This window comes from Podarcis raffonei, chromosome 11, assembly GCF_027172205.1.
Source record: "Podarcis raffonei isolate rPodRaf1 chromosome 11, rPodRaf1.pri, whole genome shotgun sequence".
Lineage (NCBI taxonomy): Eukaryota > Metazoa > Chordata > Lepidosauria > Squamata > Lacertidae > Podarcis > Podarcis raffonei.
The window spans coordinates 35,149,611-35,164,999 of NC_070612.1; the positions used below are offsets into that span (position 1 = coordinate 35,149,611).

The 15,389-nt window shown below is 40.6% G+C and overlaps 1 protein-coding gene across 8 annotated transcripts in view; it reads left to right on the top strand.

Annotated features, from left to right (window-relative positions):
* ADGRV1 (adhesion G protein-coupled receptor V1) overlaps positions 1 to 15,389 on the top strand; it is a 237,345-nt gene that overhangs the window by 207,536 nt on the left and 14,420 nt on the right. For 7 of the 8 annotated variants that reach the window (XM_053409101.1, XM_053409099.1, XM_053409103.1 and 4 more), the window contains one exon: positions 4,714 to 4,835. In XM_053409101.1, coding sequence (XP_053265076.1) covers positions 4,714 to 4,835 — 122 coding nt within the window. Of the gene's footprint in view, positions 1 to 4,713; positions 4,836 to 15,389 lie in introns of those variants that run through there. The other variant, XM_053409107.1, reaches the window with a different exon arrangement.

Below are 15,389 nucleotides of genomic sequence, written 5' to 3' on the forward strand. Positions count from 1 at the left end.
TATATTTTGGAAATGTACATCCAGGTTTTTCTTTCCCTTTAATTTTTTGGGGGGCCCCCAAGAGAGTGGGACCCTAAGCTATAGCTTGTTTAGCTTGTACGTAAATCCGGCACTGCCCATGACCCTGAGATTAAGAGTCTCCTGCTCTACCAACTGAGCTATCCCAGGCAACCTTTATACACATTAGCAAGTGACATGTAGTTTTAGTGGAATGCTTAAAAGGCTCAGATGCTTCTATCTCAGGTAGAGACAGTTGAGTTTCATTTGCTTGATCGGATAACTTAAGATGTGATTGTATGCACTTTCATTCAGAAATAACGCCTTTTGAACACAGTGGGACTAGGCACTGAATAAATAGGATTGGGTTGTTAAGTATGTTTATGGTGCTGAAGCAAGAAACCCCCGAGCAAGGCACAATTCATTAAGGCATAAGCTGAGCTGCCAGTGACATGCTCCACAAAAGGGCATGTCTGCTGCTTCTAAAAGCAAGTTTGAAATTTTCGTTCTTCCCTTCTGTTCCTTAACGTAGTGGGCCATTCATAGCATGGCCTTCGCAGATTATTTAGTTTTTATTACTCAGCTGAAGGCTCTGATACCATAAAAACATTATATTATCCTAAACATTCCCCTTGGAAAGGTGTTATTTTAGTCTTTTATTTTTACATAAAAGAAGCATATGGCATCATTCGGTGCATTAGTACTCTTAAGCATTTTTTTAATAAAAGAAAATTATTAGTCTAAGTATATTTAATTCTGTACATAATTTTGATAAGGCTCCTGGATGCAGATCCTGATAAGTCATCCTTAAAGGGAAAATTATGTTAGCTACAGTTTTTCCTCTGTCCCTCTTCATCCACAAAATAAAACAGTGATTTAAATGGGAGAAACTCAATGTGTGCTGACTTCTCCCATTGAATCGATGTTTAAGTTGTGCTGGATTGTGCTCAATATTTCCCCCAGCAAATGCAATTTGATCTAGCATCCGGCTGCAATTCTCATAAGATACAGAAGATTAAAATGAAACCTTACTTTCTATAGGCTGTCCACCCAACCATGTGCATAAGCACCTGCAACTCAGGATAACACATTGTCCTGCAGTTTCTTTCTAAGTAGTGAAGAACTTTTGTAGCAAATTTCATAGGACTGCATATGCAAAAGTCAATCGGTGCATATATTTCCAAAACATAGATAGTACTGATGGAAAGTTAAACAGAATCTCCTATCCCTCTTGTTTGATAAAGAGCTAATTGTTTGACAGTATTTGTAAAGCAGCCAGGCAAGGTCCTAACAATGGCATTTAATGTTCAACTTAAGCTTCCATTTTACATTCCTCACCTACACTATTCTGTTAAGGGCTTGACTGTTCCACCATTCTGTTGATATATTGCGTCTTCTGAGTTTTATTCCTGGCAATTGTAGGTGGTTACTGTTCCTAGTGTTGTTCTGATTGTTGTTCTGATACTCAGACCCCAGTTACTCTATGCAATATGTGTCTGTATGAGACTGGGATCTAGTTAACAAAGCCAGTTAGACCCCTTCATTTCTTAGCTAATGTTTCCTTTAACCACATGTTATTGACAACTTCTTCTTTTTCTGCAATACCTTACTTTTTTTCAAAGCATGTATTTTAAGGCTTCCCAGGAGCTGCTTAGCAAGTCTTATTTGTTCTTGTTTTGAATGCTTTGTTTGATCAAAATATGCTGGGTTGCCAGGACAAAATGTCACTGCAGAGTGCTCGGCCAGCTATTGACTTTTGAAAACTGGCTGGATTTCAGCATTGTATTAATAGGTTAAACACTCCATAGTGAAGCAATTGATATTGACAAAACTGCAACATAATAGAACAGGAGCTGAATTTCCAAATGATTTGAGGAAAAACAGGAAGCTCTGCACACTTTCAGCATCTTTTAATTATGCCACTTGCTGCACAAGGCCTGAACTTAACATTTTAATATAACAAAGAATTTTTATTTTTTTAAATGTACCTCACCAAGTCTATTGGACTGTGGCCGATCCACTCAAATGTGTGTGGGGTGGGGTGGATGTGAGAAGAGCAATGAGACATCACGTACACACCTGTTGGAGAATTTATGATCTCATAGAAAAGGCTGGCCAGGAAAGGAGTCCACGTTTGGAAAAGCAGGCAATGGATTATCTGCCACCCCTACAGTGGTTTGCAGTCTCCAACACACACCCAGCTCCCATGGAATGACTGTGCAAGTTCTCCCCCAACCCTTTCCTATTCTGCAGCTCAAACCTATGCCAAATGTTAGCTTATTCATCTTTTTTTTCTCATTGTGCCTAAGCATGATAGCTTTAGTAGTTTATGTGTTCTCCCTCCGGTCCAACTTTCAAAGCTACATAAACAGAAGTCTGAAAGAGATGGCCAAACTTGCACAAATTTTCTATATTGTTTTGCTTTTTAAGCTCAACCATTCAGACAAAACAAAACACCCCAGTACTTTGTGCATTGCTGCTTCTTAATTGCTTTCAATATGTTGCGTAAATTTCTCATTTCATAACACAGTGGCTTAGTATGATGTTCACATTTAAAGGGGAAAATGGAAGCAAAGAGCATGAATGCAAATTAACACCAAACAGCAGATAGCTACTTTAATGATATAAGACACAATTTTCTGGGAAGAAAACACCTTCCACTTGCCTGGCTGGCAGGAATTTGGGATGGGTCTAACCATGGTGCGAATAAAGTTGGTTGTATCCTGTTTCTGTATGGGCCTTTTAAGGACACATCCATTTAAATCTTTGACTAAGATGATTCCTTTTTCCATATTGGGTATCAGTATTGGGTAGGCAGCTGTTTGAAAAAGTCCGAGGCACATAATACTGCAATTACAATGTAAATCTGGTTTACTGTGAAAAGAAGCAAGAAAACATCTCAAAGGATGTAGTCCTGTGATCATTGTCTTAGAGGATTTCTGAGAGGCCCTAGATACTGCAGAACTGCCTGGCCACAGGTAGGGGTGAACCCTGGAGTTCTTCCTTAGCCAGTGAAAGAATAGCCTGCTGACGTGACTGCCCTGCCAGAAATATTTCTTGTCATAGGCACCAACTCTGTGGGCTGCAAAGTATGTGGGGAAGGGACTGAGCCGCCCCCTCCTCCAATCGTGAGGGGCTGGGCCTTGCCAGGCCTCACCGTGGCAGCAGCGTGCCTTGTGGGCTCCTCCTGACATGTGTGACATCACATGTGTGTCGCATGTGTGACATCATGCACATGTGCCGAGCCCCTCCATGTCTGATGGAACTCGGTGCCTCTTTCTTGCATAATAAGGACAAAAAGGGCCATTCCAGTAATGCCTGTGTGTGTGTGTGTGTGTGTGTGTGTGTGTGAGAGAGAGAGAGAGAGAGAGAGAGAGAGAGAGAGAGAGAAGGGGGTTGAAAGAGACCTGTTCAAGGGCTTTAATTTGTGCTGCAGGTATTTCCTACCTCTCCTTCCCCCATTCGCCCCTCAGCCCACCCAAAAAAAACTTGGCTGGGGTGGGTCAAGAAAACAACCAGAACAGTGTTCAGGGAGAAAGCATTGTTCATCTGGCAAGCTGAGATTGCACATCATTGAATTTTACCCCATAAGTTTATTAAAACCAAACTTACGGCGTCATCCTGTACATGCTTTTTCTAAAGTGTTGTTGAGTTCAGTGGTGCTTCCTGCCGGGTAAGTAGGTATAGGATTGCAGCCTTAAAAGTGCCTGGATGGAGAAATCTACATAGTATTTACCACCTGCCTTCATTTGTCCTGTTGCTTCAAGCAGCCCCTGCTTTGTGAACAGAAACAGACAATGGGTTTTACAAATATCAGTGTCATGATGATGATGAAGGCAATTGTACTGAAATCCTTTAAGCAGCTATTCCTTGCCTGCCTGGAAGCTGTCCATGCTGTCAGCTACCTGCCTTAATATATGATTTATCTTTTGCATCAAGCAAAGGCACGTGAGCTTGGGAGACCGGATAAGCTACTGTGTTCCTGTGTGTTGTTCTCGTCACTCGTTTGTCAGTTTTGCTGAAGGGGCATTAATTAATAATGTGGAGAAAGGGCAATGCTTTGCAGAACAACTGTACAGTCTGAAAGGTACAAAACTGAGCAAATACGGACTTTGCCATCCATTGTGAGTGCAATGTCAATACCAAAGATCAATCTGGTATCACCTGATCAGTCTTTTCATGGAATTTAAGGAATTTGTTTGCTCATCTAAATGCTAAATTCTTTTTTTTTTCTTCCTCCGAATTCTCCCATGCCCTCATCAGCACTTCGATTATTTGGAAAGCCAATGTTTGCTGACTCAGCAAGTCTTTCACTTGGTTCCCAACCTGCTTTTATAGAGGCCAAACATGCTTTGTCCTCCCCGAAATGCAGTAATTTTCCCCCGTGTGTTTCATAAGACAGCTGCACCCACTGACCCCCACTGTTTTCTGCTGGATACATCATTTCAGATCTTGCACGGCAGCCTTTGGGGATGAATTAGTCAGCAGATGGTGCTCTCGTTCTCATGCCTCTCCTCAAAAGCTGACCAAAAGCAGGAAAGGGCAGATTCAGAAAGTGCCCAGTCACCACTATATTGATTGCCCTTGCTATGTAATTCTGATGTTCAAAGCAGAAGTTGAGAACTTAGAAACATCTCTACCCACAGTTCAAGACTGAAACTTTTTTAAAAAAAAATTAACAAAGCTGATAAATTCCCCTGTTCTAATTGTTTCTAGAAATCCCACTGGTTTTATACCTGTTTGCCCTCATTTCCGTTACATGGCTATGGGGAGGACTGCACATGGCTTATAGACATCTATGGATGCTGGTCTTCTTTGTCATTTTCAACTGCCTTCAGGTAAGTTAGATTTCTTCTTTACTCACTTTAGCTGAAAACCAAGCACTTTTTTACCGTAGTGTGCCTAATCTGAACTTTGAAGATAGAGGAGAGAAAATACAACTTGGGATATCTACAAACTTAAAACACTGACAATACTCAGGTTGGTGCAGACAGCATAAGAAAAAGAAGAGATCTACAGCTACATCCTATATTTCTTTTAGTGTAGATGAAGTTTGCTGTCACACTAGATGATGAACTAAGACAGGAACTATAGCCTGGGAGTGGCAAAGTATTTTTTTATTAGAATAACCATGGAAAAATATATGAAGCAGAATAAAATAATATGCACCTAAAATCTCATTGATTTTTGGGGGGTTAGTGTTTAAATATTACAATTTGGTTTTTAAAGATAAAAATCTGAGGGCAGAATTAATAGAGTTTACATATGGAGCCTGATTGTCAAAGTACTTGCAAGTACCCATTGTAGTGTCTGGGTCTCTTCCTGGCATATGTGGCTTAAGGACAGATTCTTAAAATAACACTGAGGGATCAGCTGCTTTTTAGCAACCACAGCTAGGAAAATACTAAACCTAAAACCATTCAGGGGTTGTCAACACAGTGCCTGCAGGTGCCAGTTTGCCCACCAATGCCCACTATGGTGCCCTGGGGAAATCTTGGTGAATATCCCTTTAAAAATCTGCAGTGCACCATAGACCATTTGCTCTTCTTACTCCGTTCCTGTTTGCGCTGGCTCGGTCTCACCTACACTGAACATCACCCCACCTTAAACATGACCACATTTTATTGAATGCCAGGACATCCACCTTTCCATCTATTCTGAACAGAGGAAAAGTATAATCATCTTCTATTTCTGTGAGTGAGTGTAGCGGTGGCTGATGTAGATGCTCTCTTTTTCATTTATGGGCACCTGATGTCATGGACTAGTTGGACACAGAAGAATGGCGGGAGGAGCCAACTGGGGGAGCCACCAAGAGAAGAAGGCTCAGAGCCAAGGGAATGGGGAGGCAGGGACCTTCAGTCTCAGCAATTGCTTCATGGGGACAAGACCTAGTGGAGATGAGTTGCTGTGCTCATTAGGCCCAACACTCCTTTGTCAACCATGTTTAATATAACAGCCATTTTTTATATGCCATGTCCCTCTGGTGCCCACAGCACTTTCTCAAAATTAAAAGTACCCACATCTTTGAAGCTCCAAACATCTTTTTCACCAGTTTGGGGGAGGGGAGGCGGATTGAGCAGAGGTATTTCTCTAACTGGCCCTGCCAACCTCTAGTAGCTTCCCTAAGTGGCTATCCGTGAAACGATGCCTGTGTCATTCAGGTGATGTGGACCTCACCCTTCCATCCACCAAGTTGCCGGTGGACAAGAGTACCACTGATGAGATTCTCAGGGTGTCTGGTAGTAGTCTCCCAACACTCTGGGCTCCTCCCTAGGATCCCATTGCTCCCATTCTGCATCCTTATCCCATTCCTCCTAGCCCTCTGACCAATCCCAATCACTGTGGGACTCCTGACTAATGGTCTAGTTTAGTCGTAATGTTAAACCATAGTTCAGTGTTCTGAGAACAAACCATAGTGAACATTGAGCTTGCATTCTTTTCTTGCATTCATTTCCATTTTAGTTTAACTGCAGTTTGCTGTTTCTTCCATCTAGAGCTAACTGTGGTTAATGATACAACAAGCCAATGAAATTGATTTGTTTCAGCTAACCATATCTAAGATTAATCACAAATTGTGGTTCATCGAATATGAAAATGGAAGCTTCCAGCCTCTCCCTCTTGGCTCACCAGAAGAGGAGGAAGGCAAGGAAGCAAGCCTGAGACTTCTTCCTGTAACACTATAGTTCATGTCCAGAAGCAGCGAGTGCATATTTATAAACAGAAAAGGGGAAGCAGAATGAGTAGCCCGGGTTATTAACCACAATTTAAATTTAGTAAAAGGACTATTTTTTTCAAAGCACTGATGTATTTTACATCTCACTGATTAGTGACAGGTAGAGTGAACTCCAGGGATATAGTTAACACAGGAAAGCTTATTCCAAGCTGCAAATAGTACATTGCAAAATAGATGTGACACAAATATCCAGTCTCCAGAGTGTCTTTTAAAGCTTTTATCTCTGCCTTAACTGTTTCTGGAGAGGGAGCCAGATGAATAAAGCAACATTTAGCAATATGTAATAGCAACAAGTTACAATAATGTTCAAAATCCTTTGAGACGTATGCTGTTTTATGCTGTCCAGTCATTGCCACTAGACTCCCATCTGCAGCTTCCAGCCCTTCCTTTCATGCCAATCATGATCCAGTTTTCTCGGTTTTACTGTTTATATCTCCCATCTCCCACTCCCTTCTCTTCCAAATGCTTCCATTTGCCCAATGCCAGCTGCCAATCAATAACGCCCAGTTCAGTTACTAGTTTCATGTCTCTGGGTACCTTTGCAACAGGTGCTACTTAATGCCATTAAGAGGACCTGAAGGAAGTAAGAGCCAAAAAACAACACATACACACACACACAGAGAGAGAGAGAGAGAGAGAGAGAGAGAGAGAGAGAGATTAACAACAGGCAACTCTCTGAAATGTAATCCCTACAAAGTTCCCAATGGCTTGGATCCTAATATAGGTGAATGGAAGTTCACAGAAGGAATGTTTCCCCACCTGTGCACCAATCTGTGCTCACAGAAAGCCTATCCAGGAGATTGGGGTACACTGCTCAACCAAATGGGGTGGAGTGCAGGGGGCTAAAGGAGAATGGAGGATTGCCCCAAATTAAGCTTCATAGAAAGTACATGTTGGGGTAATTTGTGGCAGCTTAGATGCTTTAAAAGAGGATTGGACATACATGGAAAAGAAGGCTATCGATTATTAAAGTCATTATGGTTGTATGAATACCAGTTACTGAGGAAGAACCATGGGAATGGGTTGTTATCCTCATGTCTTGCTTGTGGACTTCCTGGAGGTTTCTAGTTGGCTGCTGTAAGAAATAATATGCTAGACTAGACAGGCCTTTGCTCTGATCAAGCAAGGCTATTTTTATAGTAACGTGGAACTGGGATGGAACAGACTTAATGCGCAAACATATGCAAAATTGCAAATAAACTGATTTGCCTATGGTGCTGTAGAAGTGTGTTCCTTTCTCCTTATCAACCTGTATTCAAGTTTGTGTTGATACATAAATGGAGTTTAGTAATGGCATACGATGTAGCTCAGTAGGTTAGTGCATGGTGCTGATAATGCCAAGGTTCAGGTTCAGTCCCCATAAGGGGCAGCTGCATGTTCCTGCTTTGCAGGGTTTTAGACTAGATAATCCTCAGGGTCTTTTCCAGCTCTATGATTCTGTGATTCATAGAACTGAAAACAAAACTAAGGCCAGTCTCTGCAGTGGGTACAGTTGAACAGGCTCATGTGGGTCACTGCCTATGACGAGATATTGAAATGAGATGTGGTAGGAAAGCCTAGATGGTTGCTTCCCAAGGCCCTGATGTGGAATAATATAGATGGAGCTACAGTAGTGGTAAAGTGGGAGGTGATGTAGAAAGGCAGAAGGAGGAAGGCAATAAACAGATGATTGTGAAAGAAACTTGACCACCCAGGAAGTGGTTATGGAACACGTGTGTGTGTGTGTGTGTGTGTGTGTGTGTGTTAGCTACCACAGTGTAGTGGCAGCAACTACTGAATTTCAGCATCATAGGTCTGGGGCATTTTCAGACAATGCCTCCTGAGTCAGCTCACTCAGATACAGTTCTAGAAAGGAGGGAAGAGGTATTCACCCTCTTTCACTGTTGTCCTCATTAAAGAATATTGAATATTGCTCTTTTACACAATTCTTAATAGTAGCTTAGTGATGCTGAAGTTTCCTGTAACTCTTTTGATTTGCATTGAATGGGCCACAGCATAACAGCAGTTTCCTTTTTCTGTGCATTACACACAGGCTGAAAAAGGAACTTTTTATGTGCTACCCTAATGCCATTTAACCCGCAAGTGAGAATGATGTTCTCTGCTAGCTAAGGGTAGTGAAACAATGCTGTCTGTAGTCTTCTTTTTTATTTTGTTTGATAGCGTTCCAAAAATCTTCCCTAATTAAGAGGCAAATCTAATAATTACTTCTAAATTTGGCATTGGCGAGCACTCAGCAGCAGTTGTGTGTTGGGGGCGGGGCATCTAATCACATTACAGCTCTTCCACTCCTATCTCTCTTCAGCTTTTCTGGCACTTAACATTTCAGTGATGAAAACGTTCGTCAGTGGCCATAATACCACCACTGGCCATAAAACAACTCAGCAAAGAGGAAAATATTGATTCACAAATTAATTTTTCCAAAAGGTTAAAGTGAACCTTTCTGCACTTTTGTTTCACTGTGCTTTAGAACTAAGATGATTCATTCTTAAAAGCTGCAGCTGCAATCATTTTTACTAGGATGGAATTGTAGACCCTCATACGTGTCAATATCTGCATCTGAAGACCATAACAGTTGCCTTGTGTGATCAGATTAAGTCCACCATTCTATTTCCACCTTTGATGGTTGGCAATGCACCTTTTGGAGCTCAGAACCAAGGCTTGACGATGGCAACAATCTGCCAATTAGGTGTGGTAGTTAGAGCAGCCTTCCCCAACTGGGTGCTCCCCTGATGTTGTTGAACTCTAACCCACATCTGCCCAGCCAGCAATATACCATGGCCAGCACCAATGGGAGGCAGAGTCCTACAATATCTGGCAGGCCACATTTCCCCCATTCCTATGAACAAGGTTTATAAAGTTATGACCCATATGGACTGGGGACAATAAATAGAATATTATCTCTCCATCTCCTAATACCAGAACTCACAGTCAGTCATTGAAACAAATTGGCAGAAATGTCCACTTTTTCCACCTAATTCATTATCTTGTTCCCCTCTAGTTACTAGACTAAATACAAAAATTCCCAATACCATAGCTGTTTTCCCTGATAACGTTTGTTTCCCAATATGGTTGGGTTTTTTTTGCCTGCTCTGCATTAATAGCTGTTGAGAACAAAAGTGTGAGATACAGAAAGAATATGCTAAATACTTTTGGGTAAGCCACTTAATTTTTCTTTCTGAGGAGTTATATCAAATTAGTAAACTATGAATAGTCTACATTGTTCCTTTGCAGATGCAAAGCTTTTACAGAAAAAGGAAATCGTCACTGCACAACAGAAACAGTATGTGGTTTAGTTTGGAACATGGTCAAATTTCAGAATTTCAAGTACTGTTCTGAGTACCACTTGCCCACATTGTTTGAAAAAGAAAGAATGGAAGAAGTGAAATGAAATCTGGTAATAAAACAGAATAAATCTAAGAATGGGGCAATTATAATCAGAGCACATGTATGGAATTCCAGAAAGTGCCACTACAGCTGAGGAAAATTATCCCTGTCAGGACACAGCTTTTGGTTAGGATAGATAGATGCCATCTGAGTTATTTAAGCAGACTTGATCACGGTGCAAATGTTGGCAACAACTAATCTATTCTAATTTTTGTAATATAAATTATAATGTGGTAATGCTATAGTTTCTTTTTATAAGAGCAGATGATTGAAAGCTAAGATGGTGGGTATGTCTTTTTAATTGTTCACTTGATTCAAATTTGATTGATACAGAACTTCGTAAAAATATATTTCCCCCCAATCCAGAAATTGCCATTAGTCAGATAAAGGCTCCAAAGGGAATGACTTATAAGTGCTTTGTTAGGAAACTATTTTCTGGATTCTTCATGTGTGAGTATGGGTTTGCAACAAAGATAATTTTTGTCTGGAAAGAGTTGTGCAACATTGGAGCTTACCACAACTAAAATATCATTATGTGTTATTTATTTTAACTAAAATGTCAAGTGTTCCTTGTTTGCCTTGACAAAGGTCAGCTGAATTAAAAAAAGAAAGAAAGAACTCCAAACCAGCTTGCACCATCAGTTTATTAGTGGTTTAAATCTTCACATTTGTTGTTTTGCGGTTGCCAAAGTGACATGGAAAATTTTTGTTACTGAGGCATAAATGGCAGACGTAGAAGCACCTTGATTTTCTTCCCCTTTTGTTTTTCCTCTGCCTTTTTAAGCTAGGAGCCAACTGAAACTTACCATATTGTGTTATACATCTATATTTATATATTAAAAAACCCCACTATATTTTATAAAATCACTTAAGTCCCTGTGGCTCGTAGGAGGTCTCAAATCATTACGGTATTTCCGGAAAAGACAGAAAATTGAAATGCCACCACCATTTTATTAGTAAGCCCCCCACTTCCCCGCAAAATGTTGCATATCTCCCTTGCTCCTAGTAACAACTTCATTTCCTCCTCCCTTTTGGCACCCTCTGCAGCACACTCCAATTTCACTGGAAAAGTTTCCAGCGCTGCTGTTTATAACAGGGTGGAGAACCTGGCCCAATCCTGCTCTAGAATTTGAGACCCCCTTGATTAGACTGCTGGACTTTGACTGGAAATCTGGATTCAAATCCTCAAGTGGTCTTGGATCAGTTGCTATAACCTAACTCATAGGATTAAAGATGGAGCACCTATGGCTCTCCAAATATGGCTGGATTCCAGCTCCCAATCAGCCCCAGTCAGCATGGCCCAGTGGTCTAGGCTGATGGGACTTGTAGTCTAAGAATATCTGGAGGGCCACAGTTTTTCCATCCCTGCTTTTCCAAATCTGAGGAAGCCCTGGATCAAACAAAGACATGCACCTCATCCTGCATTTTGCAGGGGAAGGATCAGCATTATCTAGGAAATCCAGAAGATCTTGCAGAATCAGAACTTTTAGGGATAAATGGTTTCGAAGTTGAGCTACTTGTTTGTCTAATACTGTGTCTTGTAAAGAAACCCATCCAATGCTGCTATGAAACTCTGTGGTTTTCCAGATGATTGTGTAAAACGTGTGGATTAATCGTCGAGCATCTCTTTGTAAAAATGCTGCACCATTTGGACATATTTTAAAATATGGGATAGCTGAGGTACAAAGGCTTATGTACATGCAGGGCTGAACAGCAAAATCAGGTTAGCACTAAATGACAAATCAGTCGTTTTGGATTACAGTGATATCCTAGACTATGCTTCCTAATGCCTCATCTTATTGGATTTATGCACAAAGCAGGTGGTATTTCCACAAAAGTTGCCAAAGCTACCAGTTTGTTTATTTGTTTTTGTTAATGTTCTATAATACAAGAGATTGCTATATATGTCTTTGGTCTCAAGTCATCCTGTGACTAATTAAATCCAGTCTGTCTTTTCCAAGGAAAATAGGCCTTTCTTGCTTTGATTCTTGTATCCCTTTGCAAACAACATACACACGTGTACACAAATACACACACACATTTGCCAATGCATCCAGTTTTTTTTCTGTCTTGTATTTGGAATGGCTTTGCTATCTCACATCAAATAATAGATTAACATCACAGTTAAAAACACAATTCAGTGGCCAGGTGGCTTACTGGGGTGAGATGGTTTGAATGTATAATACTCATCCTGGCCTGACTGCCAGTTAGTTTCCAGACCCAATTGAAAATGCTTGTTTTGACCTATAAAACTTCTCTCCATGTGAGACAACCTGGGAATGATCCTTACCTGCAACTGTAGAGAGTCTGTAGTGTGCTAAATGGCCCAATGGTCCAACTCTGTATAAGGCAACTTCCTAGTGGTGGCATTGAGTTTGAGCCATATGTTGAGCTGTATATTATGGCCGCTGTATGGTGCAATCACCATACAGAATCTGTTTCAAAGAATCCCCATGTTGGTAGCCCCTTGGTAGCCCCTTGCTGACTGGCCTCTAGACCCAAAGAGTTGGAAGAAAGTACAGGAACCATTCTCTCCAAATTAGGTCCTTTCCCTACATTCCATTGATTTAACGCATATGAGGAACTTGCTTGCTTGCTTGTTGTAAAATTTATGTACTGGCTGCCAATACATATAAAGGTGGCTTTCAACAAGCAAAATAAAGTAGGATAATAACATAACGATAAAAGAAATTGATATGCAATGAAAGTGCAGACAAGTAAAACACTACAGAGCAGACGGAAGTAATTAAAACAACAACTATAAAAATCCCACTGAAACATAACTGTCTTAAGTGGCTACATGAAAGCAGGCAACAGTGGGACTAAACACATCTTTCTGGGAAGGTGATTCCATAAATTGAGTGCCACCACTGAATAAGATGCTGTTTTATTCCCTCCAAGTGCATGCCTCTCAGTGGTAGGACTGCAAGAAGGGTCTTAGAAGGTGAACAAAGGTCTTGAACAGAGTCATACGCAAAGAAATGTAGTAGGCCACTGGAATGGCTTCCACTTGGTAGTGTGGTGACTTCATACAGGTGATATAACACTAAAAAGATGTGCACCTCATGGAGAATATCAATATCAGTGATCCATGGCAATGTGTAGAGATTCTCCACATGGCCAAGCCCGTTTTTGATGAGTGCCGTTCAAACATAATGACACTACTATTTTGCAATCATAAAGAAGCATTTTTAGTAGCCTTGCACTTAGGGGTCTGTGAGGAAAGAATAAGCCCTGAGGGACAACTTGTCTATGAAAGAACTGTAGCATTTCTTCCTTAAATTATCCCTTTCCTTTTACTGTTGGTCTTTTTTTTTTAAGTTTCACTTGCAGCATTCTGCCAGTCAGCCAGAGAATGGTTTCCACAGTGACAGAACCCAAAATTGCTGTGGTTGTTCCACCTCCTCACATTCATGTACACCTCAGATATGAAGGGTTTGTCTCATGCTGCTATTCCTAGTTCATACAGCTTTCAGAAAGGGCTGGTAATAACAGTAATATTTGCTACTGTAGGTTGCTGCTAAATGTACCAAATGTACCGTAGGAACAGTGGTGGTTGGTTGTGAGCAGTCAAAACAGCTCACTGAGTTCTAATTCTTGATGGCAGAATTAATAACTCAATCATTTTTAATATTAAGAGTGCTTAAATTGAAATGTGCTGTAAATAACCAATTGGTGAGGTTACTTTAAAAAAAAAGCAAATGTGGAATTGGGGAGGAGGGATTATTTAACAAATGGCCAGGATAGGGCAGAAGTTTAATTCTAGGTGTTTTTAGTTTAGATACTTATTCTTTTAGGGACATTTTCTCTGTAGGCATGCTAGTGCTTTGGACAAACAGGCTGATATAAAGCTACATTTTGCTCAGAATAGACCCATTAAAATTAGCAAACTAAGTTAGGTGCATTAATTTCAATAGGTAGCAAAAGAAACCATTCATGATGTGGAAGAAGAGTCATATAAGTGGTATACTAAGGAATGTGGATACTTTAATGATGCTGAGGAAACAAATATTGTTATAAGCTTGCTATCAAAGTAACGTGGCAGTGTAGAACAGGAAATAAATAATAACAACAAGAACAAGAAGAATGAAATAGAAAATATCAGATTGAAAACTAATGTAAGCCAACACACCTTGCTAATATCACTTTCCAGAAGAGATCCTGAAACTTAGGCCTTGTCTGACTCTCTGACTCCCTGTCCCTTTGCTGACAGAACAACTTGAGATAAATTACACCATTGCTCCCAGATAGCCATAAAAATATGTTGTTCCACTAGTCACACTACATCAAAGAGAAGTCCAAGGTGAAGACATTTGCCTTCAGGCACAGAACAGCTGGAAAGGAGAAAGGAAGAATAACTGGCCCAAGATTTAAGCCTGGAATGTAGCCTTTCATTTGCACATTCTCAGTATATCTTTAGCAGTTAGTTACACAGTAATTAAGTACTTTTGCTCTGTCAAGGCCTGAAGTAAACACAGAAATTTGCTTAATCCCATCAAATTTTGACCTACATTTCAAGCACTGGCATGGTTAGATTAAGAGAGAAACCATTGCTTTTGTCTTCACCAATTGATTGCTCTAGATCTTCTAAAAAGTGCACTCACTATTCTTTAATATGTGTCCTTTTGAATCATACTTGCCTAAGCAGCTTAGAAACTCATCAGCCGTTCCCTTTGGGTTCTTGTGCATCTTGCCCTAATCAAAGGAGGGACACCATTCTTTTTTTATTCATTTTGCATCAAAAACTTGCCTTTCTATTGTGTCTGCACTTAAAAGTCCTTTCATTTAAAGCTTTCAAGCTTCTTAAACCCAAGAATCTGTGCAAATTAAGTTTTGTGATCACAGCCATCTGCTTCACTCTCCAAAATAGGCCCCTCTTCCTCGCATGTGTTGCCTCTCTCTTCTGCATCATCTTGATCTTTGATATGTGCCCACTTTGTTTGTGTATATTGTTTACAGAGAGTTTCTTAGCTCACTGATTGGCATATGCTTGGCCAATAAAATCATACTGGCTGGTAAGATGTGTTGGTAAAAACTGCAGCATCCTCAGGCTAGGTAGTTTCAGGTCAAGATGTGGAGCCATATTTCTGCAGCACAAAAGTCAATTGAGCTGAGTGTCTGGTGTGAGGAATGGGGAAGAGTGTATGCAAATATGTATTAGAATAGGGGTGGGGGGTGTAAGTAAGTAAATGAAAGAGGAATACAGCGGCATGCATGCATGTATATGTTTTGCTCCTGCCTGCTTCACTTTTGGTGCACCCACCACTATGTTTTA